Here is a 24748-nt window from a genome sequence, read left to right as displayed (position 1 = left end):
ATTTTGTATGTCTGTAAATATAAACAGTTGGTGACAGTGTTGGGGAAAGTTGCTTTTGAATGTAATGTACACTGTATTACAAAATTGAATTAGTCCACCAAAAAGTAATTTGCATTACCTGGTTACTTTTTAAAATAAGTAATGCATTACGTTACTTTTGAGTTACTTTTGTATTACTTTTTCTTACCTGCCTGAGGCTTGATCTCTTTCAGAACTTTGGGGTAGGTATTTTCTTTTTTTTAATAGAGAAGCTCTGCAATTAACAACACACTGTATAACATGCACCTTCATTTACTTTTTTCTTCATTGCGTTCAAAATAATGAGAATACTTCCATCGCAGAAATATAAGGCTCTGGCCTGCCATCTTTGTTTCTGTGTTTCCACAGGGACCAAATTCTCTTATTAAGTGCATGATTCAGTGTGACCATGTTAATTTCATTCAGAAATTTCTTTATTCTAAGTTTTTAAAGTAATGTGTTACTTTACTCGTCACTTAGAAAAGTAATATTATTATGTCGCTCACATAACTTGTAATGCATTACCCCCAACACTGGTTGGTGATGAAATTATATGTATCAGTATATTACATCTGTGAAGCAGTTGAACAGGATGACAACACACTGCTAAACACAACTCAACCTGCTCTCACTGCACTATAGATGGGAAATTACAGTACTAGAAGAAAATGCAGAACTGAAGATGAGACGTTTGAGGGAGTTCAGAAATAGTTCAAAAATTGTATTGATCTAAAGAATAAGGTTCCGTTTACACTAGTGTGATTTTGTTTTAAAAGGCATATGTTTTGTTACATCTGGCATCCCAGCCTGATCTTATGTGAAAATGTAAGTGTTTACAAGTTTAGCCGTACAAAAATGTACGATTTTAAAAAGGAGGTGTGGCACCCAACTCTGCCTGTAAACACAACTGTCATTGGGGGATGAGCAAATCGTACTAAATCGTATGAATGAGATCGTACGAATTCATATGAATTAGCCACTAAATCAAAAAGTTACGAATTGCTGTGAGATAGTGTTTGGCATCCAAACTACCCCAGGAAACTTGTGAAACCCCAGAGCATCTTGAAAATGTTAAAGAATCCACTTTAGTTTGCAAATGCTGGTGCTCTAAATTGATATACAGTTGAAGAATTATTGGCCTCCCTGAATCATTAGCCCCTCTGTTTATTTTTTCCACAATTTCTGTTTAACAGAGAGAATATTTCTTCAACACATTTCTAAACATAATAGTTTTTATAACTCATTTCTAACAACTGATTTATTTTATCTTTGCCATGTTGACAGTAAATAATATTTGACTAGATATTTTTCAAGACACTTCTATACAGCTTAAAATGACATTTAAAGGCTTAACTAGGTTAATTTAGGGTAATTAGGCAACAATGATTTGTTCTGTAGAATATTGCTTTATGGGACTAATAATTTTGTCGCTAAAATGGTTTTAAAAAATTAAAAACTGCTTTTATTCTAGCCAAAATAAAACAAATAAGACTTTCTCCAGAAGAAAAAATATTATCAGACATACTGTGAAAATTTCCTTGCTCTGTCTAACATAATTTGGGAAATATAAAAATTTAAAAAAAAATTTAAAATGAAAGGGGGAGCTAATAACTCTGACTTCAACTGTATATGGACTGAAATGCACACCTTTGAAAATGGAGTTGCGGCTATCCACAATCACTTTATTGCTTATCATGTCATTGCCTGATTTGTCAAGCTCGCCTTAAATGACCATTACACAACTAGATTGCAAGTACGCATGGCAGCAAAATATGCACATGAATGGGCAGTGAGCATGAATGGTCAATTATCATGCGTTTCAAGCTGTATAGTGTAAACAGAGACTGGTTTTCTGAAAAGCAAGCCTGGACAAGAAGCATTTTCATTCTAAAAACCAGTAATTAAAATACAAACACACTAGTGTAAACAGCACCTAAGTAAAGGAAGCTGACGGTGGAGCGATCATAATATGCCCCCTTTAATACTTTTTATGCAAATAGTTATAATTTTTAAAGGTCTAAGTCTGCATTTTTTTCTTTGTAGGCGGAGCCCTCGTGTACGTCATGACTTCCGTAATCCTCGGCCATCATCCGTGGACAACCTGACCAATGAAATGAGCTATGTGACCGAGAGTGAAGACGTCTTTTATACCTACAGGCAATAAATCTAATCTACGCATGCGGATGTACAGTCTTACAGCCATACATTTGTATTGATTCATTCTCATAGTAACTTATTAAAACTAAATTACACTTAAGGAAACCTCAGGAGGAGGAGCGGAGGAGTGGCAGCTGGTCTCATGGTGATGATGTCACCATTGAAGAGGATGATCTGCACGTCTGGGATAAGGTGAGTGTGATTACACACGATGACGCAAGATCAAGGAAAAATGTGGCACACAACAGGGTCTCGCTTCAATAGCTTAATCATCAAGATCATTGCATTAAAATGAGTGGTTGATATGAAGAAGCTCCCTGTGGCACAGTTCAGTGTGGATTGTTGCGTTTGATGAATGGGGCAGTTAAAATCCATATTAGATTTACAGATTATGCGGAAATAAAGAAAACCGCTATTATTTACATCTTGAGTCATTCCTTAAGGACAAGGCAGAAAAAATGAACCTTTTAGTAGTCGTAGTCATAGAAAGGAGGGGAAAAGGCTATGAAATAAGCCCAAAATATGTGGCTCAAAGGTTAGCCCTCGGTTAGGTCTTTGGTTTGAGTCCCGGCTGGGCCAGTTGGCATTTCTGTGTGGAGTTTGCATGTTTTCCCCATGTTCACGTTGGTTTCCTCCGGGTGCTCTGGTTTCCCCCCTCAGTCCAAAGACATGCGGTATAGGTGAATTGAATAAACAAAATTGGCTGAAGTGTATGAGTGTGTGGGTGTTTCCCAGCATTGGGATGCGGCTGGAAGAGCATCCACTGCCTAAAACATATGTTGGAACAGTTAGCGGTTCATTCCACTGTGGCGACCCCTGATAAATAGGGGACTAAGCCAAAGGAAAATGAATGAATGAATGAATGATTATGGTACAATATTATTATTATTTTGTTTTTTAATTGAAGGAAAATGTACATAAAATAAAACAGTAAACATTATGGTTTCCTTCTTTCTATTATTGTTTTAACCCAACCCCCACCCCCAAGACCTGAACATCCCAAGGCAGCATAACAAAATAATTAGGGTCAAATACAGTAATTACATAGTCTGGAGTCATGCATGCCCTAACATAACAGCGATGAAAAATAACAACAATAATAATTATAGTGCAATATTTAACACATTTGTACAGGGTGTCCGGGGGGGGTCTTAAAAAGTATTAAAAGTCGATAAGTCAATGTAGAGAAATTTAAGGCACTTAAAAAGTATAAAAAAATTTTGCCTATTTTGCAAGGTATTAAATTTTATATCATTTTTGATTATACAATCTATGGTTGTATGCTAAAGTTTGCCTGAATTAAATCTGAGAATATCCTCATGCTGTGTAGTTTATGAAATCAATGAAATCCTACTAGATTTGACATCATGCTGCTTTGTTTACTGCAATAACTAAGGCAACACCATTATTTTTGAGGTTCTATTCAAAAAGCGCCAACCTAATGAATTAGCTAGATTTAATAGATTTTTATTCAGTATATGAATAATGTTTTTGTTTTGGATTAATATTTAGTAAATATACTGTAAGTTAAAATCTCGCCATTATTTCCAGTTGAAAAGTGGTTATAAGGTCTTAAAATGTATGGAAAGAGTCTTTAAAAAGGTCTTAAAGGGCACCTATGGTGAAAAAACCCCTTTGGACAGACATGTGTGTAGGTTTAGTGTATAGACTGTCATATTGGGGTGATGTAAACACACCCAGTCCTTTTTTTTTTTTCAATTTAACAACATAAAAATAGTGGACCAATTGGAGCGGTTTTTAGAGCAACCGCAACTTGACGGAGTGCGGTCCCCCCGCCCACCAATATTGATTGACAGGCGTGCATAACCATGTCCTCAGTTTGTTGTTTCACGTCCGCCATTTTCAGCGTGTGAGTCAAAGCGATATTGCTAAAGGAACACCCTTGCTCTATTTTTAGATGTAAGGCTCTTTAGGCTCAACACATATCAATATTCTCCACATGATCGCTTTAATCGAAACTATTGTTTGTAACTTTAGGTAGGTTTGCAAACGTGTACTTTTCATTGCGTCTACCTTAAACTTCAGCCGTTTGCATTTCTTGTGGTCACAGAAGCTCCCTGGGATCGTAACTAGGTGCAGCTGGAAAGTGCAAACGCGTTGCCTCACGTGTGTGTCTCTCCATTGGAAATAAAATAAGGAACTTGCCTGCAGGTCACACACCAGAAGCGACGCTCTGCATTGAGTGACGCTCCGCTAAACTTCTAAATTGTAAACATAGTTTTCTATCAGGGTACACACAACGGCACTTCAAGTCGGCGGGTGTCCGCGGCGCCCAGCCACGATTCGGGACACTTCATGTTTCTGCCGTGCCACAGATCACCATCTGAATAGTTTCTTTATTAACAACCTCCAAATGTGCGTGTCTGGTGTGCCATGTCGCGGCTCTGAGCAGCGCATCCGGTGCCTCAGTCAAAGTTAATTCAGTGTGCTCGGTTGTTAGTCTCGGTGTACAAGCTCTGCACTTTAAACTAGCACACAGTTGGCTGTAAAACTATACAAAGACACAAATGATTTTGTACTCTCTGCTTGGTCTGTGTCCGAATCGTACATGTACAGCTGAATGCTGGTCCTCTCGCTCATGTTGCTTCTCTCTGTCTGCCTGTCTTTTGCCAAACACAGAGCGGGGGAGGTCTTGGCTCCGCCCCCTTGTTACGTTGGGCGGGAAGTCGAAACTAATTTTCATGTGAAGCATGAAACAGCGAAACAGCGAGCTGTGTACATGCCCCCAAAATGGCACTTTTTAACACATGATAATAAAGCAATCTGAATTGTGTTTTAAACTGAACCTAAACCGGCACACTCAGATGAACCATAATATTAATATTAAATCATAAAAAACAGGTAAACTATGTGCCCTTTAAAAGGTATTGAATTTCACTCGCTGATTCCTGTCTATACTGTTTGTAATTTTGAGACAGCATTTAATCATTTTAATCAATCAACAATTACATTTTGGTCATAAAACTACAGTAGCTTATTTACGTATAAAATAATGCCCCGGACATGTCACCCTAGATTTACATCTATAAACTCTGATGTGTTCAGGAATACTGTTTGATTGGATTTTTGAAAGGCAATCAAAACGAAGCAGAAGAGTGAATGCTGAATGAAATAACAGGACACAGGATCTAAACTGAGTCCAGCATCAAGGCAGTTAGCTGTCAGAAATATCCTTTCTTCTCATGACAGATCCAAGCAGTGAACTGACATTACACTCATGCTGATGAGTCACGGAAAAACTAACTCTCAAATCACAAGAATATGACTGGAAAATACTTTAAAGGTGCCAAATACTGCAGTGGTTTAATAAGTAAAATTGTTCTCTGATGGTTTATGGCTTTGGTAAGTTAAAAAAATCTCCAGAAACGGTTTTATAAGATAATTTCTTACTCCATAAAATACCCATAGACTCAGAAGGTCCATGATTGACCATATATGGCTTGTGTCGTGAATATTACACGCACAGCATGATGTACGCTGAACACAGACAAATATAAACCCAATCAGAGTAACGTTTACCTATTTTGCTCTCCAGATCTGTTGTGGATAAAGGCTGAATTATAATTAAACATGACAAATGAGAGTGATAGAGATGTATTTTTCAAAATAAAAGTCCCTCATACATAGTAAGTGAACTATACACTTAAAATAAAAGGAAAATGATCATTGTTGTCTCACTAGAAAACGTTGTTGCTTATCAAACGCAGCATGAGGCATGCATATTAATGGTTTCAGAGCTTGATGACATGACTGCTCGTCAGGTCAGATGAATGACCCAAATTAGGATTACATGCAAATGTGGAGGACATGGCCCGTGAATCTCGTCACGATTTGTTTTGTCCTCTGATTGGCCCGTCGTCCACCGGGGTTTTACACTCGTGGAATTTACATGAGAATGAGGATACAGTGGCGTCCAAGGCTCACAGTATGCCCAATTCCATACACTGATCATTTATTATTCTACTACGCCTTGGCAGATTTTCATTATAGGGCACCCTTAAAACAGTAGTAAGGCACAAAATCTGAGACTAAAGTGAAATTTAGATTTTCAATTACTAATCAGTTTGAGGAACTCGCACACCTAAATAAAATAAAATAAAACCTACAAGTTAAATAAATACATAAATAAAAGGAATGCAAATAAAATAATTACAATTGCTGTAATTCTAAGTTTTTAATTAAAAAATTCTAACTTTAATTTCTAAGTAATTTCTAAGTTACATTTTGTAATTACTTAAGAAAAACTACTCTCATGCCAGTTTATGTATTCTACAGAAGAAATTTCAAGCTATCAGTGTGCAAAGTAGCTTGAGGATGTCTTCTGACAAAGGGGGCAATAACATTCCAAGGTCACGTCGTTTTTTTTTTTTTTATCATTATGTGCTATAATCATACCTGCCAACACTCCCATTTCCCAGGAGTCTCCCATATTTCACACCCGTCTCCCGCCACCCAAAGCTGCCAAAAAAAGCCCTAACAGGAAGAATAAAGGAGTGCCAAATCCCACTTTTAGACTTAAAGCCACTAATAAAAGGCTATATTCTTAACAAATGGCAAACAGAATGGGATCAGTGATCAAAAATAAACATTTTGAAATCCAGCCAGGAGTAGGGAAAAATCTAACTTTTATTTTTAACTCAAGAGATGATGAGATTGTTTACACAAGATGCTTTATCCGTAACACGAGACTCACTCATGAACATTTACTAAAAGGAGAAGTTCCCCAAAATGTCAATATTACAACAGAAACCAAAATGTTAAATATATACTTTTGGAAAGTCCTATTTTTAATGTTATCAGACATCGATTTTTATCTGGAGAGGCTTTAAGTGAAGTTTTACAAACTAATTTTGAGAGGAGCACATGATATGATTGATCGAGACTAGCCTTTCATTCGTAATCAGTAATAATCCAAGATTGATTCAAGCTTACAATAAACAGACCGATTTAACCCTACTGCTTTATCTACATTTTGGAAGAATCCACCCTTCCACCCCATCTCCTCCTTTTCCTACTTTAACCAGGGCGAGCTCTCGGGAGACCTACCTGATCTCGGACCCCTTATATGCTTATTGATCAGGCTTGAGTCCTGGGCTCAATTATCTCCGAGCTCAGGATTCTCTGTCTAAAAGCATAACTAAATGTGCACTCTTGAAAGGTAATATTTTTAAAAGTGAATCCTTATAAAAAAGTTTTCGATTTTTATCTTTATGCATAATTTTATGAAGATGTAATTTTTTTATATATATATTAAAATATTTATCAAATGTATATATTATTATTATTTATAAAATGTATTAATTATTATTTATAAAATGTTTTGCAAACCATAAAAATGTTTTAGATTTGTTTTTTTATGTATTATTTATTGCCGTTGAGGTCTTTTTATTGTTATATTTATTTTATTATAAAAAAGTGATACTTATAAAATGTAACTTTGATGTGGTTTTGCCATGAAATAGCCAGAAAAATTCAGTCAGCAATAAATTCAAAACTCTCTTCCGCCACCCTCCTGTTTTGTTATTTCTCCCAGAAATCCCCTGTACTTTGTATGGCTCAATCTAGTTACAAAAAATCTCTTTTTGTCCATGTTTGTCAAGTGGCCAGGTCTTGTATGAAGCTCATCACCTCCCAGAATTAATGAAATATTCAAATCTCAAAGCATTTTAACCTCAATCTGGCAACATATGTTACAACCCAAATCTAATGTCTGTGCAGAAATCAAAAGGTTATTTAACTTTAACCTATTTAGTAATAATAATAATATTGGCAAACATTCATTCATTCATTTTCTTTTGGCTTAGTCCCTTTACTTATCAGGGTTCGCCACAGTAGAATAAACTGCCAATTTATCCAGCATATGTTTTACACAGCGAATGCCCTTCCAGCTACAACCCAGCACTGTGAAACACTCATACACTCATACACTCTCACATTCACACACATACACTACGGCCAATTTAGCTTATTCAATTCACTCATACCACGTCTTTGGACTGTGGGGGAAACTGAAGCACATAGAGGAAACTCACGTATACATAGGGAGAACAATCAAACTCCACATAGAAACACCAACTGACCCAGCCTGAGCTTGAACCAGTGACCTTCTTGCTGTGAGGCGACAGTGCCAACCACTGAACCACTGTGCTGCCATTGTCAAACATGCTAGCATTTAATTAATTTAAAGCTAAAGATCTTCATTTTTATTATTATTTTCATCCTAATCCCCTCTTTTTTTGGTTATCTGTGCACAGAGTGTGACAGCGGATGGTGATCTGCTGCTTGTGAGGATCAGCCCAGACCAAGATGGCAAGTTTGGCTTTAATGTCAAAGTGAGTTATTCGTTTTCATATTGTTCCAATAGCCTTCAGCTAATTTAGTTAGGAAGCTCATGTATCAGGATATTCTTGGTTAATGTTTAGGGAGGCGTGGATCAGAAGATGCCCCTGGCCATCTCTCATGTTAACACTGCATCTCCGGTAAGCCATAAAAAGCCCCGGCTGTTTGAGATTACAAATGAGTGTCAGGATTTTTCTGTTTGCTCAAATATTGGCTGTGTTCGCAGGCCGGTCGCTGTGTGCCTCCACTGATGGAGGGAGATCAGGTGTTGCTGATAAATGGACGGGACATTTCAGAACACACACATCAGCAGGTGGTCATGTTCATCAAAGCAAGCCGAGAGTCACACAGCAAGGAGCTCGCATTGCTTGTGCGCCGCAAAGGTGCAGTTTTGTTGTTGTGCATGTGTACGTTTATATTGGGCAAAACAAAAATGCTGTAGGGGAAATTTATTGTTGATACTGTACCTTTGATGTAGAACTGAATGAGTATTCATTAATAGATTTATAGAATAGAGGGAGAATAAATAAAGTCATTTTCATTTTTTGGTAATATTTATAATCAGCGTTGGGACTAATTAGTTACAGATTATCTAGTTTCCACGATTAAATTACTTATCCACTGTAAAAAGCATTTGAGGAAAATATAATTAGTTACTTATACTTGAATTCTTTATAAATATTCTTTATCATTACTTTTTATAATGAATAGAGTTATTTATAAATCTGTTCAGAAAAGCAAAGTAATTGTATTTTTTGTTTCACAAATGTTTTTTTTTTGTTTTTTTATGAAGCGTGTTACATTTGCCTGATAATTGGACATTCCTCAGAAATAATGAACTGAGTAAGGACACATGCCCTATATTTTGATACATTTAGGGCTCTATTTTAACGTTCTAGCTGCAACACTTGCTATTTTTAGGATGTAAAAATAAGATTTACACCATGGCGCATGGTCTAACAGGGTTGTGCTTATTCTCTTAATAAGTTATGGGTGTGTTTTATGCATAATATGCATTAAACCAATTAGACACTCATTTCCCATTTCCTTTAAGGGTCAGCTGCGTCATGCCTTGGCGCATTTGCTAAGCATGAAAATTGGAGTTTCACTGGTCTGAAAATAGCAACTAATTGCACCAAACACATCTTGCGCATTATTGTGCCGGGTGTATGATAGGGCCCTTAGATGTAACTTCTTTTTTTAGCAAATCTGTTTGTTAACTAAATAATTCTAAATTTGTTATTAAAATAACAGTATTAAAGTATTGTTTTATTATTTATCAATAATAGAGTTAAAAAGCCAATATTATAGTTTGTGCCGACACATGGTGCACTAAAGCACTTCAGGGCGTACCGAGGTAGAATCCCGGCTCGGGGACATTTCCCAACCCTACCCCGGCCCCCCCCCCCCCCCCCCCCCCCCCTCTCTCTCTCTCCAACTTTGCTCCTGTCTCGTTACTGTCCTATCTAATAAAGGCAAAATAATAAAAATAATATAGCCAAAAATAAATCTTAAAAAAAAAGCCAATATTTGAAACGAATTTCAAAGAGGTTGATTTGTGTTGAGGATTGATTAGAGATTAATAGTATTTACTCATTGAGTAAATTACTTTTTTTAGACAGTAATTAGAAAAGACAATGGTAATGATGTAATTATTGATTAATTTCTTTTTTGAAGTAACTTCAACCCAACACTGCTTATAATAAGTGGGCATGGCAACACTTAAAGAGTTCCAAACAAACAAAACAAAACACCGCCTCTGTTGAGCAATGCTGACAGCAGTTTAGTTAAAATCTCTGACCATAACAAATACTTTTATGCTATTGTTAACATTTCCAGGTGTCTCTTTACGAGTCGAACCCACACTACAGCTCGGCCTCACCCTTCCGGGTGAAATATCCCCACTGTCCACTCATCCATCTGGAGAGACACTAGAGGAGTCCATGGCCCGTCTGGAAAAGGGTTTGGTCACTGGCACGCTGCTTCTGCACTTTGAGGTTGGGCCACGTGATTGTTTTACAGCATGTGTCAGTTGGCATGAGTGTGTGCATTGCTGATAATTGTCATCAGCGCATGTGTTTGTGTGTTTTGCTGCTCACAGAAGTTGTACAGGAAGAAAGAAGGAATGTTAATGTCTTGCGCAAAGCAGTCTGAGAATATGGACAAGAATCGGTACAAAGATGTGTTACCATGTAAGTGTATTGCTTTTCATGTCCAGCAAGATTAAGTTAAACGGAAAGCGCATTATAGCATAATTGTGTTATTTGGTTATTATATAATAAATATATAATATTTTTTATTTAAAATGTGGAGGTTTCATTTAAGTGGGATTGTTTCACTTAAAAATGTAGACAAACAACAGCACATTTATATTGTAGTTCAGACAGTAAAGCATGGCACTAACAGCGGTTTCAGTTTCCAGGGAATGCATGAACTGGTGAAGTGTTAATGGAGTAATGCTGCCTTCTTGTGATATTAAAATAATAATTAAGGGAAGTTAAAAAAAATAGACATCAATGGCTCATACTTATAAGTGGAAAACTCAAGGTCATGTTGATACACAGTTATGCTTTTTTTAATAGTTTATATAGGAATAGTTAATCCGAAAATAAAAAAATTAATTTCAAGTGTGTCCAAACAAGTTTGTTTTTCTGTTAAGCACAAAGGAAGATTGTAATGAAGTAATTAGATGGCTATCTAGCCACCAGAAGAAGGAGGCGAATAACTTGTAAATGTTTAAAATACTTTGATTAAGAAAACAAATGGGTGGTGGCAGCCCCTCATGAATGACAAACTCATAGCAAAATCACACATAACAAGTTCCAGCCCTGGTACTCTCTTCTTCTTCTGTCGTCACTTTTCATTTTATTCTTTCACAGTCCTCTGTGAGACTCAAGACCGGTGTGGCACATAGGTGACGCTCGGTAACACTCAAACCACCAGCCTCATGCTGTGGTCACACTAGAGTTTGTGCATGTACAATTCTGTTGTACGGTGCTGCGAAAAGTGGCAGGATTAAACAAGATGATTAGACATTAAAAAAGCGAGCGATTGGTCCATGTTTTAAATTTCTCTCCAGAGAGATCATGTTCATCTTTGATTGGTCTCAGGCAATCATGTGATGCGATTTCGCAGGTCAGAGTTCACCAAGCTTGAACTTTCCAACACAGCGAACTGTGAAACTTTTAGCACGAGCTTGCGTTTTGACGCATTCGTGTACGTATGAATGGATGTCTATGGGGAGAAAAGTGCAGTGTGACCACAGCTTCACTCTGCTCTCACGGATAGTGGCATTTATTGTTTCTCATGAGATTTATTGTTATTAATGTGATTTCTTACAGAATAAAAAAGCAATTAGTTATTTTACTTTTTAAAAAAACGTGAGTAAAATGTTGCCTTAATAGTGACAAGTTGACTTTAGTTTTAGTAAAGTAAGTAAACCCATTGTTTGAAACTTCTAAGTTGAATAAACTTGATTATTATAATTATACACATAGTTCATTTACTTAATCATTTTAAGGCAACATGTTTACTCCCTTTTTTGGGTAAATGAACTAATAACTTTATAAACAATGGGTTTACTCACTTAAAAAAAAAAATTGAATGTGTAGATCAGTTACAGTAGTGAAAGTGGAGTTGTTGACGAACTGACTGTGATAGTTGAGAATCTGTTCTTTCTTTTAAGGGTGGTAGTGTCACTTTATTATGTACTTTATTCTTACATGCTGCATGAAAGGTAATATAAGGGCACTTAAAGTTTTATTAGCATTTCCAACAAAATCTGCATTGCTATTTCTTGCTGTTACATTCATGTGTATATATAGAAATCTAAATAATAATTAATAATTTATACATATTTTATGTATTTTTTTAAGTGAACCTAGCATTAGTTTGGTTTGATCTTCAGGCTATATAAGGATATCCCTAAGAAACTGTCATGAATGATCCTGGTGTCAAAACAACATTTTAAAGTTCAAAAAGAGCCTTGGAAATAACAATTAAAAAAATTGAAAATATTTTTTTCAGGAGGTTTGTGCTTTACCACAACTGCATGACTGTGATGAGATTGAACAAAGCTAGCACACTTGAGTAGATCAGGCCTAAGGTCAAACATGTTATTTTATTAATTTGCATATAAGCTCTCGATGGGGAATGAGGCGTAATGCTTTTTAAAACTAGTCTTCAGAGGTGTTTTCACATAATCCGCAAATCCCTCTTCCTCATTCTCTGCCCGTTCACTCTTTTCTTTCAGATGACATCACCAGGGTGGTGCTGCAGGAGGAGGGGGAGGATTACATCAATGCTAGTCACGTGAAGGTATGTCTCGTCCCAGTCATCCTTTTCATTGCTTCACTTTAGTGATGAATTGAAAAGTTTTGATTCATGATTCTGGATGACTAACTGAAGACTTGACGATATGTGTTTCTTTGTGTGTATGTGTGTGCGTGTGTCAGACTGAGCCAGCAGGTTGTGTTTTGCAGTACATAGCAGCTCAGGGTCCACTGCCGCACACCTGTACACACTTCTGGAGGAGTGTGTGGGAGCAGGACGTCAATGTCATCATAATGCTGACTACGCTGACTGAGAGAGGACGGGTACTTCAGCACGTGCTCGCCTCACATGAAACAAAAACAACCAAAGAGTTCCATCAAGTACTGCAGTATTTATAAACATGAACATACTTAAAGGGTTTAGTTGACCTCAAAAAATGAAAATTCTGTCATCATCTACTTGTCGTTTCAATCCCATAAGAGTTTTGTTCGTCCTTAAAAAACAAGATATTTTTAATAAAATCTCAGCCATTTCTGTCCCTCCATTGCAAAGTCTCTCTGGCTTTTACAATGTTAATAAATAGAACAGAATTTTAATCCATTTAGACTTTGAATAACATTTGAACATGGATCTGCAGATTTGGTCATGCAAGCTAAGACATGCTTGCTTGATGCGCAAGAACAAATTAGGTTTATTTAAGTGCATCATGTGACACGTTTAAGTTTTCGCAAGAACCAATGAGGTTAATTTTTGTTGAAGGTTCCATGAAATTAAAATACGTTTTTTAGATATTAGTATCGGTATTGTTAGTTTTTAGGATATCTATTTACCTTATTCTTCAATTTTGCAATTGTTTTAGAACTTCTGATTCAGTCACCTTTGGGAGAAATGACTAGGAATAACAAACGGCAGAAAACGGTCAAACTATTTGCTCTACAAACAAGTGTTTGCATGACTATACTGTTTAAATTGAATAATATAATAAGAATATATCAGTTTGCAACATCAAGCAGCAAAATGAGCTGTTTTTAACATCTAAAAATGAATGGAAGTGAATGAGACCGGAAGTCTCGAGCCAAAAAGATTCAAATGGATGCGCCCGCTCGTACGCGGAGAATAATATGAATAAGCTAGTGCTCCAAAACAGTGACAACATTGGTGTTTAGTAAATATAAAAATTAATATCAACATTAGGGATGTCCAATCAGGTTTTTTTTGCCTCCGATTCACTTGATTTTAAGTATCCCGATCTGATACTTCTATAATACATTTAAAAAAGTATAAAGAAGAGCAAAGAAACAGATCCAGGATGTTCCTTATTTTTTATTTTATTCATCTTATTTTAACATTCAACAACTGTGGTAACAAACAGAGCACTTCTCTGAGGTAGCTTGAACAATCAAGTAATAAATAACATAAATTCAGTAAACAGTAAAAAAAAATCTAATATTAAAAACAAATAGCACCTCAACTTAAAATACCCGGCAGGCATGTAAACAAAAAAAGTCCCAGTGTTTGCAAAGGCATTTAACCAATAATGTCTCTGCAACAAAGCGGTGTCATGCCGCACACGTTGCCGTTTCTGTGTGAAGTCCAGAAAGAGGTCTAACTCTGTGTCGCCGCATAACTATAGATGTGTTAAAAAATGAGAATATATATATATATATATGTATATATATATTCGAGTCCTGATCAGGAGGTAAAGTCCGATTCCGATCGAGTCTGAAACCGCATGATCAGGCCCGATTTCTGATCATGTGATAGGATCTGGACATCACTAATCAACATGAAAAGCTTGTAGTTTGTCACTTCCGCCTAAATGGATCAACAGTCTTATTCACCTCACCTCATACTTCACTTTCTCATCAAATCTTGACCAATCAAATGCTATCTAGCATCTTACATGCCACGCCCCCTTAAAGACACTTCTCATTTGCTTTTCACTCTCACTGGTGGAGCTGTGGTAAAACAAAACGCTCTTGCTTGTTTTTTAAAAAAGGGCAAGAGCTACACTATGTCCCACACTCTCTATGTTTCAGTTAAGATTACGTCAAACATCGAATAAAAACAATTCAAAGCACTTCACGGGACCTTTAAGCAGGTATTGTTGAGCTTCTGTTTATGGCTGCATTCAAAAGCTCTAAAATGCTTGCTTCAGAGGCAGCATTCCAACACAGGAAGCCATCGAGGTGCGTTCAAATCCAAAATCTGCTTAGCATCTATTTTGAAGACAGCAAAGATGTATCTTTTGATATCGTTTTCATTTCTAAAAATTTTAAATCTCAAGATGTCATCTTTAAGCCTTGCTTGGGTACAAGTTTGTGTGTAAATGTAGGTCTTTGAACAACATTTTCCACTTTTGATTACTTTTCTCGAGAGAAGTAAGTATTGTAGTAAGTTCTCTCTATGTTGTACATGATTAAATCGTTATGCTGTCTTAAAAGTCTGTCTGAAATACATTTTGCAAGGTGCCTTTGTTCACAAATGATTCCTCCAGAGTTACTGCCTGATAGGAAAGTGAGGCAACAAGTCAATTGCCTAAGCCTTTGAATGCAGCCTATGTTTGCTGATCAATGTCTATATGCAAGCAAAAAACAACGTTTTAATCTGGTCAATTTTACTGATTGTGTCTCTTCATAAAACTTGAATCACAGTGCTTATTTCATATAGATTTACTTATGAAGCTTTTTGAAAAACATTTTAAAACAACAGGTTTTTGAGTGTATAGGGCCAGAAACCTCTCTTTTTTGTTGAAAAGATGAATGAAAGTATTTTTGAATGTTACGTTTGCAACAATATGTGGGTAAGAATATTAAAAAACGATTCAAAATATCTGATGAGGATGAAGGATGAACAAACTTGTTATGGGATTGAGTAGATGATGACAGAATTTTCATTTTATCATCAAGTATGCTCATGTTTATTAATACTGCAGCACTTCATGTAACTCTTTGTCTGTTTTGGTTGACAGAATTGTCATTTTTGGAGTGAACTAATATTTTAAAACACGCAAGCATACTTGTTTTGATGGTTTATGAGGACTCTTCGTGGCATAATTTATTTTATGCTCTTAAAAAACTACTTTTTATATGAAATATCTCTAAACCCAGGCCTCACAGGAAACGTAGCACATATTGAATGCGAAAAGACTGGTCAAGTATGATTATTATCAGTTTTGAATTATGAGGACACTGTTTATGTCCTCATAAACCACCTCAACATTGTAATACCTAGGTCATACCCATGTCGTTATACAAATGTGTGTCCTCATAAACCACCAAATCCAGTACACACACAAACACAGACATAGTAATGTCCTGAATTCACTTTTACAACAGAAAAACTACAAACAGACTCACACACATATAACAACTAATCAGACGAGACCCATCACACACCTCCAGTCCCCCAAGGACAGCTTATTGTGTGCAGCGTATTCTTCGGCTCGGCTTGACTGTTGCTTGGTAACCGAGCATTCTGCATTCTTTTCCAAAGGGATGATTTAATAAACTTGGTGTTTGAGCAAGGGAGAGCGAGAGAGGGAGCACAAATTGTGTGTGTGTGTGTGTGTGTGTGTGTGTGTGTGTGTGTGTGTGTGTGTGTGTGTGCTTAGTAATCTCTTGTCCATTTCCACAGACCAAGTGCCACCAATACTGGCCACATCCACCTGAAGTGAGGGATTATGGGCATCTTCAGGTGTGCTGTCACTCAGAGGAGTGCAACCTGGCATACGTTACCAGACAATTAACACTCACTAACACTCAGGTAACAACAGTACACATACTACTAAATAGACACTACTAGGGATGCTCATAATAAAAAGGGTGCATTTTAACCGATTAATGGTATCAGTTAAAAGATTAAAAATATTCTTATATTTTTATTTAATTGGCTGCAACTCGCAAGACGGTAACATGTGCAAGCGCACGTGCCTACAGACATTTTTTGGCAAAGAAGCATAATGAAAGAATAATATTGCTGCTCATAGATTAACACAGACGAGTTGATGCCAAACCAGCGCTGATGCTAATTGCCTCTGTCCTGGATCTGGGTCATAAACACTTCTGTTTATTTGCATGATTTGAGAAAGAAGCCGCAACACAAAACTTTCTGAAATGTGCGCTGCTTTGGAAACAAGCCGGCCACAAGTCGTAGCGTCGGGATTTTCTCCCCATCAGAGCGCTCTCCGGCACTGCTCATAAACACAACAATAAGGCTATAGTTGTGGTGATTTAGTGTACAACCAACAAACCAACCTTTTTCCATTTGGAAAATTACAGTTATTAATAGTTCTTATAAAATATCCATTTTTAAAATAGCCTACATCAAACAAATACAAAGATTTTCTTGATTTTTGCATAATGCTAACTGCGCACCAAACTGAGGCTTTCATTTTATAGTTTATAAAACATGTATGCAAATTAATGCAACATCATATGTAAACAACTAAATTGTTATATGCTATAGTAGCCTATACTTTACAAAAAGTCAACATATGAGCCTTGTCATTGTCTTTCATCACACGCAACGGAAATAAAAGCAGACAAGCTCTAAAGTAAAACCAGATGCTCAAGACATAATCTTTCAAATAATGACTTCTATTAAAAATGTTGACAGAGGTTTGTGAAAGAAGAATAAGGGCGTACTCGCACTATGTACAGTTGCCTTGAACCGGGCCAAAGCACGCTTGTCCCCCTTCCCGTCTCCCCTGACGGCCCGCACTCACATTGCATTCGCGCCTGAGCACGCTTGCGTCATAGATGATGTGCTGTTCAATAAGAAGCGCTCTCGCTCAGCACAGTGGAGATTTCTTCATATCGTTTTAGTCGTTTGGGATGCCGAACAGATCAGCCACTTTTGACGCTCATAAACAATCATAAAGTCATCGTGCTGCAGGAATTAGGAGGTTTGCTAAAGTTCTAAATTCTAGCTGCTACAACTAGCAGGCAGCAATTCATAGACTGTATTCAATGTAGCATAATACAAAGTTTAAGGAGGGAAAACCACATAAACACAGGAGTGTATTACCAGCCTGAACTGTCATGATATGTTTGTACAGAACACCAGAACACAATCAAATTTCAGTAACCATAGCAACGTTCTGGCGTCTTGCACATTTTGAATCTGCTATTTGTGATCAAAGTAATTTTACAGAAACAAAGACATATTATGGTCATCATTTTTAACTGAACTGCCACCACAGAGGTGTCATGTTTTGTTTATGTTTAGAAGGCTGCTTCGCAGAGCGCATGTGTTGTTGCCACGTCCACTTAATATAGGCCACACTTAAATTGGGCCAGTTTATGGGGTTAAACAATGCAGGTGCAGGGTTTGGTATGCGTGTTATTTCACTACCTGTCAGTTACTTTGCGTGCATGTCTGTGCATTCTGAACAGGATTAAGCACTAAAAAGTGAACTAGCCATGTAAATTAGCTCATGGCTGTAGGATGTAAACAGTGTCTTAATGACAAACAATGACAGAATATGGATAACTACTAGGAAGCTACTTTTACTGTTCTTATACCACAGGCAGAATTCATTGCATTCCATTCTGATTGGTTCATCCCTATGACCTCTAGAGCGAAAGCTTCAAAGGGTTGAAGAGTGGAAAAAAAAGGGTTTCTTGAAATGAACTGCGTCATCTTGTGTCTTCTGCGTCACAAATTTAACTTGCATAGAGAATCGTGGAAGTGTGTCTGTAAATTTTAAAAGGATCCTTTGAAGTGGCCAGTTTTGAGCACTTCAGTTTGGAACAACCCTTGATTGCTCTTGATTGAATGTCCTTTGGAGGCGGATTTATCCTGTTTGGAATGCAGCGTATATTTTTATAAGGAAAAAAACTGTGTGAGTGTTATGTTGGTCACAAGCCATTGCTGAATTTGTAATATAGAGTAATAGCATCCAACTTTTCTCACACACTCACTTGCTGCCTTGCTAGTATAAAGTGCACCCACTTTTGTGTTCAGAATGGAATTCTGACTAGCATAGCTTTAACAAGGTGTTGAAAGCATTTCTCAGAGAGTTTGGTTCATATTGACTTCCTCTAGCATAAACATGGCATTTTCGCCCACAGAAATGCCGTTCACTAGATATTTTCTATTTTGAACTGTTCTCTTTAAACTTTAGAAAGGGTTGTGCATTAAAATCCCAGCAGATCAGCAGCTTCTGAATCAGGCACCAGCAACAATGATCATTCGGTCACTTAAATCACGCTTCTGATGCTGGACTCAAGCTTCAGAAAATTGTTTTGACCATGTCTACACCCTTAAATGCATTAAGATGCTACCATGTTGATTGGCGGATTAGATATAATAGTTGTTAAGCAGTTACAAACATCATTTAAATATTTAAATAATGTCCTTCATGTCTAGCAGAATAAATTAATGTATACAGTTTGCATAAGCTCAATAGTGACTAAATGAGGACAGAAATGTCATTTTAGTTATTACTTAAAGATCACCTATTTTATAAGTCTTTTGTGTCTCCAGAATGTGTCTGTAAAGTTTAATCTTAATACACCCATCAGATTATTTATTAAACCTTTCAGAATATTAGAATTTTCTGCTAAACACAATGTAGCTGTTTTTGTGGCCTGTGCCTTTAATGCTAGTTCCCCCACCCACCGTTCCCACGTGCCTGTCAGAGTGTGCCTCAATCTCCGCCTCAGCTACGTCAGATAAACAGCACAGTGACAGACATGAAGCAAATCTCACGTAACGTTTGTGAGAGATACTACAGTAAGAACTTTCCCAATAATCATTCGATGTATTTGTTGTGGAGTTAATTCTGCAACGATAACTCACACACAATGTCGTTACAAAGTTCACGCAGTCGCACACACATCAGGGACACACACACACAATGCCATGTTTAACTTTACACTGTTTTTATACGGCAAGCGTGACAGGAGACACGTTAATATCCACTTCTGTATGGACATCTGTTATGTTAACATACAAAATAAACCTGATTTAACGTCCACAAGCCGGGATTGAAGCGTATTCTAATTGTACTGACATGCGGCTGTGCTGATAAAGTAAAGATGGTAAAATCGCTGTAATTAATTACAAACATGCACTGTTTTAAAAACGTTTTAAACTTGTAAAACTCATTCTTGATCACATTTGATGATGATTGATGATCACAGAGAGCTGAACAGATCTTTTAATCCTGTTTGCTTTGCGCATGTCCTGTCTTGTTGATACGATTATACACATTACTACAGAGACATATTAATAAGCGGCTGTCAATCGATTTAGTGGGTGGGAAAACCGCACTCCTACGTCACGTTGCGGTTGGCCTCAAAACGGGAGGGATTTGGATCCTATTTTAATGTCAGGAAATTTAAAAAAAGAGACTTATTGTGTTTCTATTACATCAATATGACTGTGGACACACACTATACCTGCACACAGCTCTAACCAAACAGCTTACAAAAGATGATTTTCATCATAGGTAGGCCCACAGAATTACGCAGTTTTCCTTAGATTTTTAGCCCATCGTTAACTCTGTTTATTTACTTGAGTAAATGTGTGTAAATCTATATTAATTCAGTTTTTTAATTAATTACAGTAATATTATTGACTAATATGAAAATGTTCATCTGATTTATGTACAATGCAGTGTGTAAAGTAATATTTTCTGTCTTTTAGTAGATATATTATACGAGAGACTTGGTTGTTTGCCAAATAAAGTGAATCTAATTTTTAACATTAAATAAGTTAAAAATATATTATTTTTTATTTCACATATTAAAGTTTTAGCTATGATACTCTCAAAATAATTCTGAATAAATCTGCATATTTTTACCAAAATTCTCCACAGAAATGGCAAAAAACTTCTGCAGATTTTGTCTGGTCCTAATCATAGGTGCCCTTTAAGAACATTTTTTAACAGTTTTCCCATTACCAAAAATACTACTATGCTTTAAATAATATTAATCAAAATTATTAATTGTCACTGCCGATAGCCTGTGGAAATCGACCACGTTAAATCGAGCACATTATAGATCGGAAATGTATATATAAAGCAACAGCAAAAGTTGTATTGTAATTCAAAGTGGTCTGATGTATTCCATTTCATTAAGAAATACTTAACAACAGAGAAAATGCTGCTCGCCACAGATTAGTCTCATCAAGCATAGTCTTATTTTTGGTTGAATTCAGTGTTTCTCAAATAAATGTTTATAATTACTCACACTCTGAGTTATATTTATGGAAATAGAAAGGGAATGACTTTAAATGAAAGCTTGTTGTGTGTGAGAGAGTGTCAGCGTGTGCTGGTGGATGTGGCAAACAGGTCAAGTACTGCTGTGGCCAGGAGCACAGGACCTTACACATACATGTAGATGCACATACACACTCACTCTCACAAAACAATCTATCATTGCTGGAGAACGGAGACCCATCTGTTGTCTCTGTTGGTGGGAGTTAATCTGAGCACGGACAGCAGACGGAGGTTACATCACACATTCGTCGTCCATATATGGTGTGTGTGTATGCGTATCTCAAATGAAAATAAAGAAAAGGAGAAAAGAACGGGATGATTGGGGGGTACAGGAAAAATGCCAATGTGTGAGTGTTTGTACCACACAGCTTGCGAACCAATTATTCCTTTCTGGCTGATTTGTCACAATAAAGGTTTTTTTTTTCATGTTTGGCCTTTAGAGTGTGACTCATATATTGAAGAACTTAAAGATCATTACTTTGGTCTTCACCTACTTATAAGATCATGAATGATAGAGTGAGAGGAACTTAAAATGTCAACGTTTAGATCATTCCAAGCTGAAATGTAGTTTTAAAGAAAGGCAGGAATGACATGGGCTTTATTTATAAAAATCAGATCTGATTTGATCCTGATATCCATGAATTTTATGCGTCAAAAGTCAGGATCGGAAAATGTAAAGGGAGAAACTAACGTTAATATACACTTTTTTTTTATAGGCATGGGCTGGTAAAAGTTTTGGATGGTATACACTTGGATAAAAAAAACATGGTTTCACGGTATTACACCATTGTGATTACTGCTCTAAAACAAGTTCTTTTTAAAATGGCTGAGTAAAAAACTAAAACTATTTTACCCCATTCAACACAATTTATTTTACTGTAGGAAATATTTATAATATTTTAGAACAGTAAACATGTCAGACTAAATTATTAAAATAAATTGTTGACTTCTGCTATCTTCATTGGTTTCAAAAACACATATTTATTTACAACACATTTTTTTAAAAAACTTACATTACCTTAGGAACGGTATAACAGAAAATTCTAGCGGTTTTAAAACCTTGACTTTTCCAAACCGCGGTAAACCGCAGTTATCGTCCCATGCCTAGTTATGAATATTCCAATATAAAAGTGTGTGTGATTTCTAATAATTAATTAATTAATGTAGTTTTTGTGTTCCTATAACACTATTCTAAAAATGTAATGGTAAACAGGCAATCAGAATATGTATTGTTTTATAAATATAGTCTATAAAACATTTTTCTTGATTTATAGAGGTCGTCCTTTATAATATAACTGAGTGCAAAAAGGTTTACAATGGGGAAAATGAGTATTGAACGCCTCACTATTTTCTCAGAAAACATATTTTTAAAAGTGCTGTTGACTTGAAATTTTCCCTGGATGTTGGTAACAACCAAAGAAGCCCATATAGGCAGAACAACAAATCTAATTAATTCACAAATGAAGTTATGCATATTAAAATGAAATGACGCAGGGAAAAAGTATTGAACCCATGAAGAAAGGAAGATGTAGAAAGGCAGTGAAAGCCCAGACAGCAGCTGAAATCTCTCAGTAGTTCTTCAGCAACCCTCTGCCTTTCATCATTGTAAATGAATATTAGCAGTTTCAGTCCAACATCTTCATTAGCAGGAGGATGAAGATGACACCATGCAGGGTGGACATTTCAGCGAGACGATGATCCAAAACACAGCCAAGGAAACTCTCAAATGCTTTCAGATAAAGAAAATCAAGCTGTAGAATGGCCTAGCCAATCACCTGATTTGAATCCAATAGAAAATACAAGATAAAGTTCAGATTTGATAGACGAGACCCACAGAACGATCAAGACTTTTACACTCTGTTGAAGTCTGTGGAAAAAAAATCACACCTGAGCAATGGATGTGACTTCATTCAGGCGTCTTTAAGCTGCCATCATCAAAAAAGCTTTTTATATAAAGCAGTAAATACGTTTCAGAAGTTCAGTACCTTCTCCTTGTGTCATTTCATTGTTATTACACATAACTCATCTTTCATATTTTGATTTATTTTATTGTTAGATTTTTTTTTTACCAAAAATGTGGTTCAATTCTGTCAACAGCTCCTTTAGAAATATCATTCCCAGGAAAAAAACATGTGTTCAATACTTATCACGTGTTCAATGCTTATTTTCCCTGCTGTAAATACTAAATCTGGTAACACTTTCTTTTAAGGTGTTCTTGTTACATAAATTATTTTACATGTATTTACTGTTTTTAAATGGATTTATGCATAATTACATGCAACTAACATAAACCCACATTCTTACCCTTGGCAATAACTATTGATCCTGAATGATGATTCTTCAATAAACCTGACTTTGAGTCATAAATGAACCTTTTTCTCAGGATTTAAAGCTGTAAAGAAAGCAATCATCAGTTCCTGGTTCCCTCCTAATCTCCTGTCAATTCAGAAATGGTTATACACATGGTTTGACTAAAACAGAGATGACCAAACTAGGACCATGCACCAAGTCAATGTTGAGGAATACTGTTATTACCATGTTTACTAAAAACACAAAGTTTAAGAACAAAAAAAGTTTATTTGAGACACTTTGCCTCCATTTAATATGCTTTCTATGTACATAATAATACTTTAAAGGGCACCTATGATGAAAATCATCTTTTGAAGCTGTTGTGTTGGATGTGTTGGATTAGTGTGTCCACAGTCATATTGGAGTAATAGAAACACAAAAAGTCTCTTTTATTTTTTAAATTTCCTTATTTAAAATGGATCCAAATCCCTCCCGTTTTGAGGCCAACCGCACAATGTGATGTAGGAGTGTGGTTTCCCCACCCACCAAATTGATTGACAGCCCTTTATAAATATGTCTCCATAGTAACATGTATAATCATACAGTATCAACAAGACAGGATATGTGCAAAGCAACTGGGATAAAAAGATCTGTTCAGCTCTCTGTGATCATCAATCATCATCAAATGTGATCAAGAATGAGTTTTACAAGTTTGAAACGTTTATAAAAGTGCTTGTTTGTAATAAATTACAGCGATTTTTACCATCTTTACTTTATCAGCACAGCCGCATGTCAGTACAAATAGAAGACGCTTCAATCAATTTGTTGACGTTAAATCAGGTTTATTTTGTACATTAACATAACGGATATCCAATCAGCAGTGGATATTAATGTGTATTAATAAGTCTTCGCTTAGGCTAGCTTCCAGTCTCCGCCGCTGAGACTGCAGCTCTGCACAAGACGTTTGGCCAGCGGAGAAATTAAAATGGTCGTGCCCAACTGAGTCTGGTTTGTCTCAAGGTTTTTTTTCTTCACTTTCGCCAATTAGTGAAGGTTTTTTCCCTCTCCGCTGTCGCCACTGGCTTGCATGGTTCGAGATCTGTAGAGCTGCGCATCGTTGGATTTGCTCTTCAGTGTTTGGACTCTCAGTAGTGATTTTTAAACCACTCTGAACTGAGCTAAACTGAACTGAACTTAAACACTACAAACTGAACAACACTGTTCCTATTTACTATGATCTTCTATGTGTAGCTGCTTTGACACAATCTACATTGTAAAAGCGCTTTAAGGATTTAATTGAATCCTGTCACATTTGCGTGCAAATTTAAACGCATGCACTGTGTGTGCCTGTGTGAACTTTGTAACGACATTGTGTGTGACTTATTGTTGCAGAATTAACTCCACAACAAATACATCAAATAATCA

At 36.4% G+C, this 24748-nt stretch overlaps 1 protein-coding gene across 1 annotated transcript in view; it reads left to right on the top strand.

The window, feature by feature from the left end:
• The window catches only part of ptpn3 (protein tyrosine phosphatase non-receptor type 3), a 53758-nt gene that overhangs the window by 23294 nt on the left and 5716 nt on the right, over positions 1–24748 (top strand). The window contains exons 14-23 of the mRNA XM_056475441.1: positions 2062–2175; positions 2277–2367; positions 8451–8528; positions 8619–8675; positions 8762–8918; positions 10375–10532; positions 10637–10727; positions 12788–12852; positions 12990–13130; positions 16444–16572. Coding sequence (XP_056331416.1) covers positions 2062–2175; positions 2277–2367; positions 8451–8528; positions 8619–8675; positions 8762–8918; positions 10375–10532; positions 10637–10727; positions 12788–12852; positions 12990–13130; positions 16444–16572 — 1081 coding nt within the window. The remainder of the gene's footprint in view (positions 1–2061; positions 2176–2276; positions 2368–8450; positions 8529–8618; positions 8676–8761; positions 8919–10374; positions 10533–10636; positions 10728–12787; positions 12853–12989; positions 13131–16443; positions 16573–24748) is intronic.

The sequence above is a fragment of the Danio aesculapii genome, chromosome 16 (genome assembly GCF_903798145.1).
Source record: "Danio aesculapii chromosome 16, fDanAes4.1, whole genome shotgun sequence".
Classification (NCBI taxonomy): domain Eukaryota; kingdom Metazoa; phylum Chordata; class Actinopteri; order Cypriniformes; family Danionidae; genus Danio; species Danio aesculapii.
Note: the sequence above shows the minus strand (reverse complement) of the source record. Positions and strands in the feature narration are given on the sequence as shown.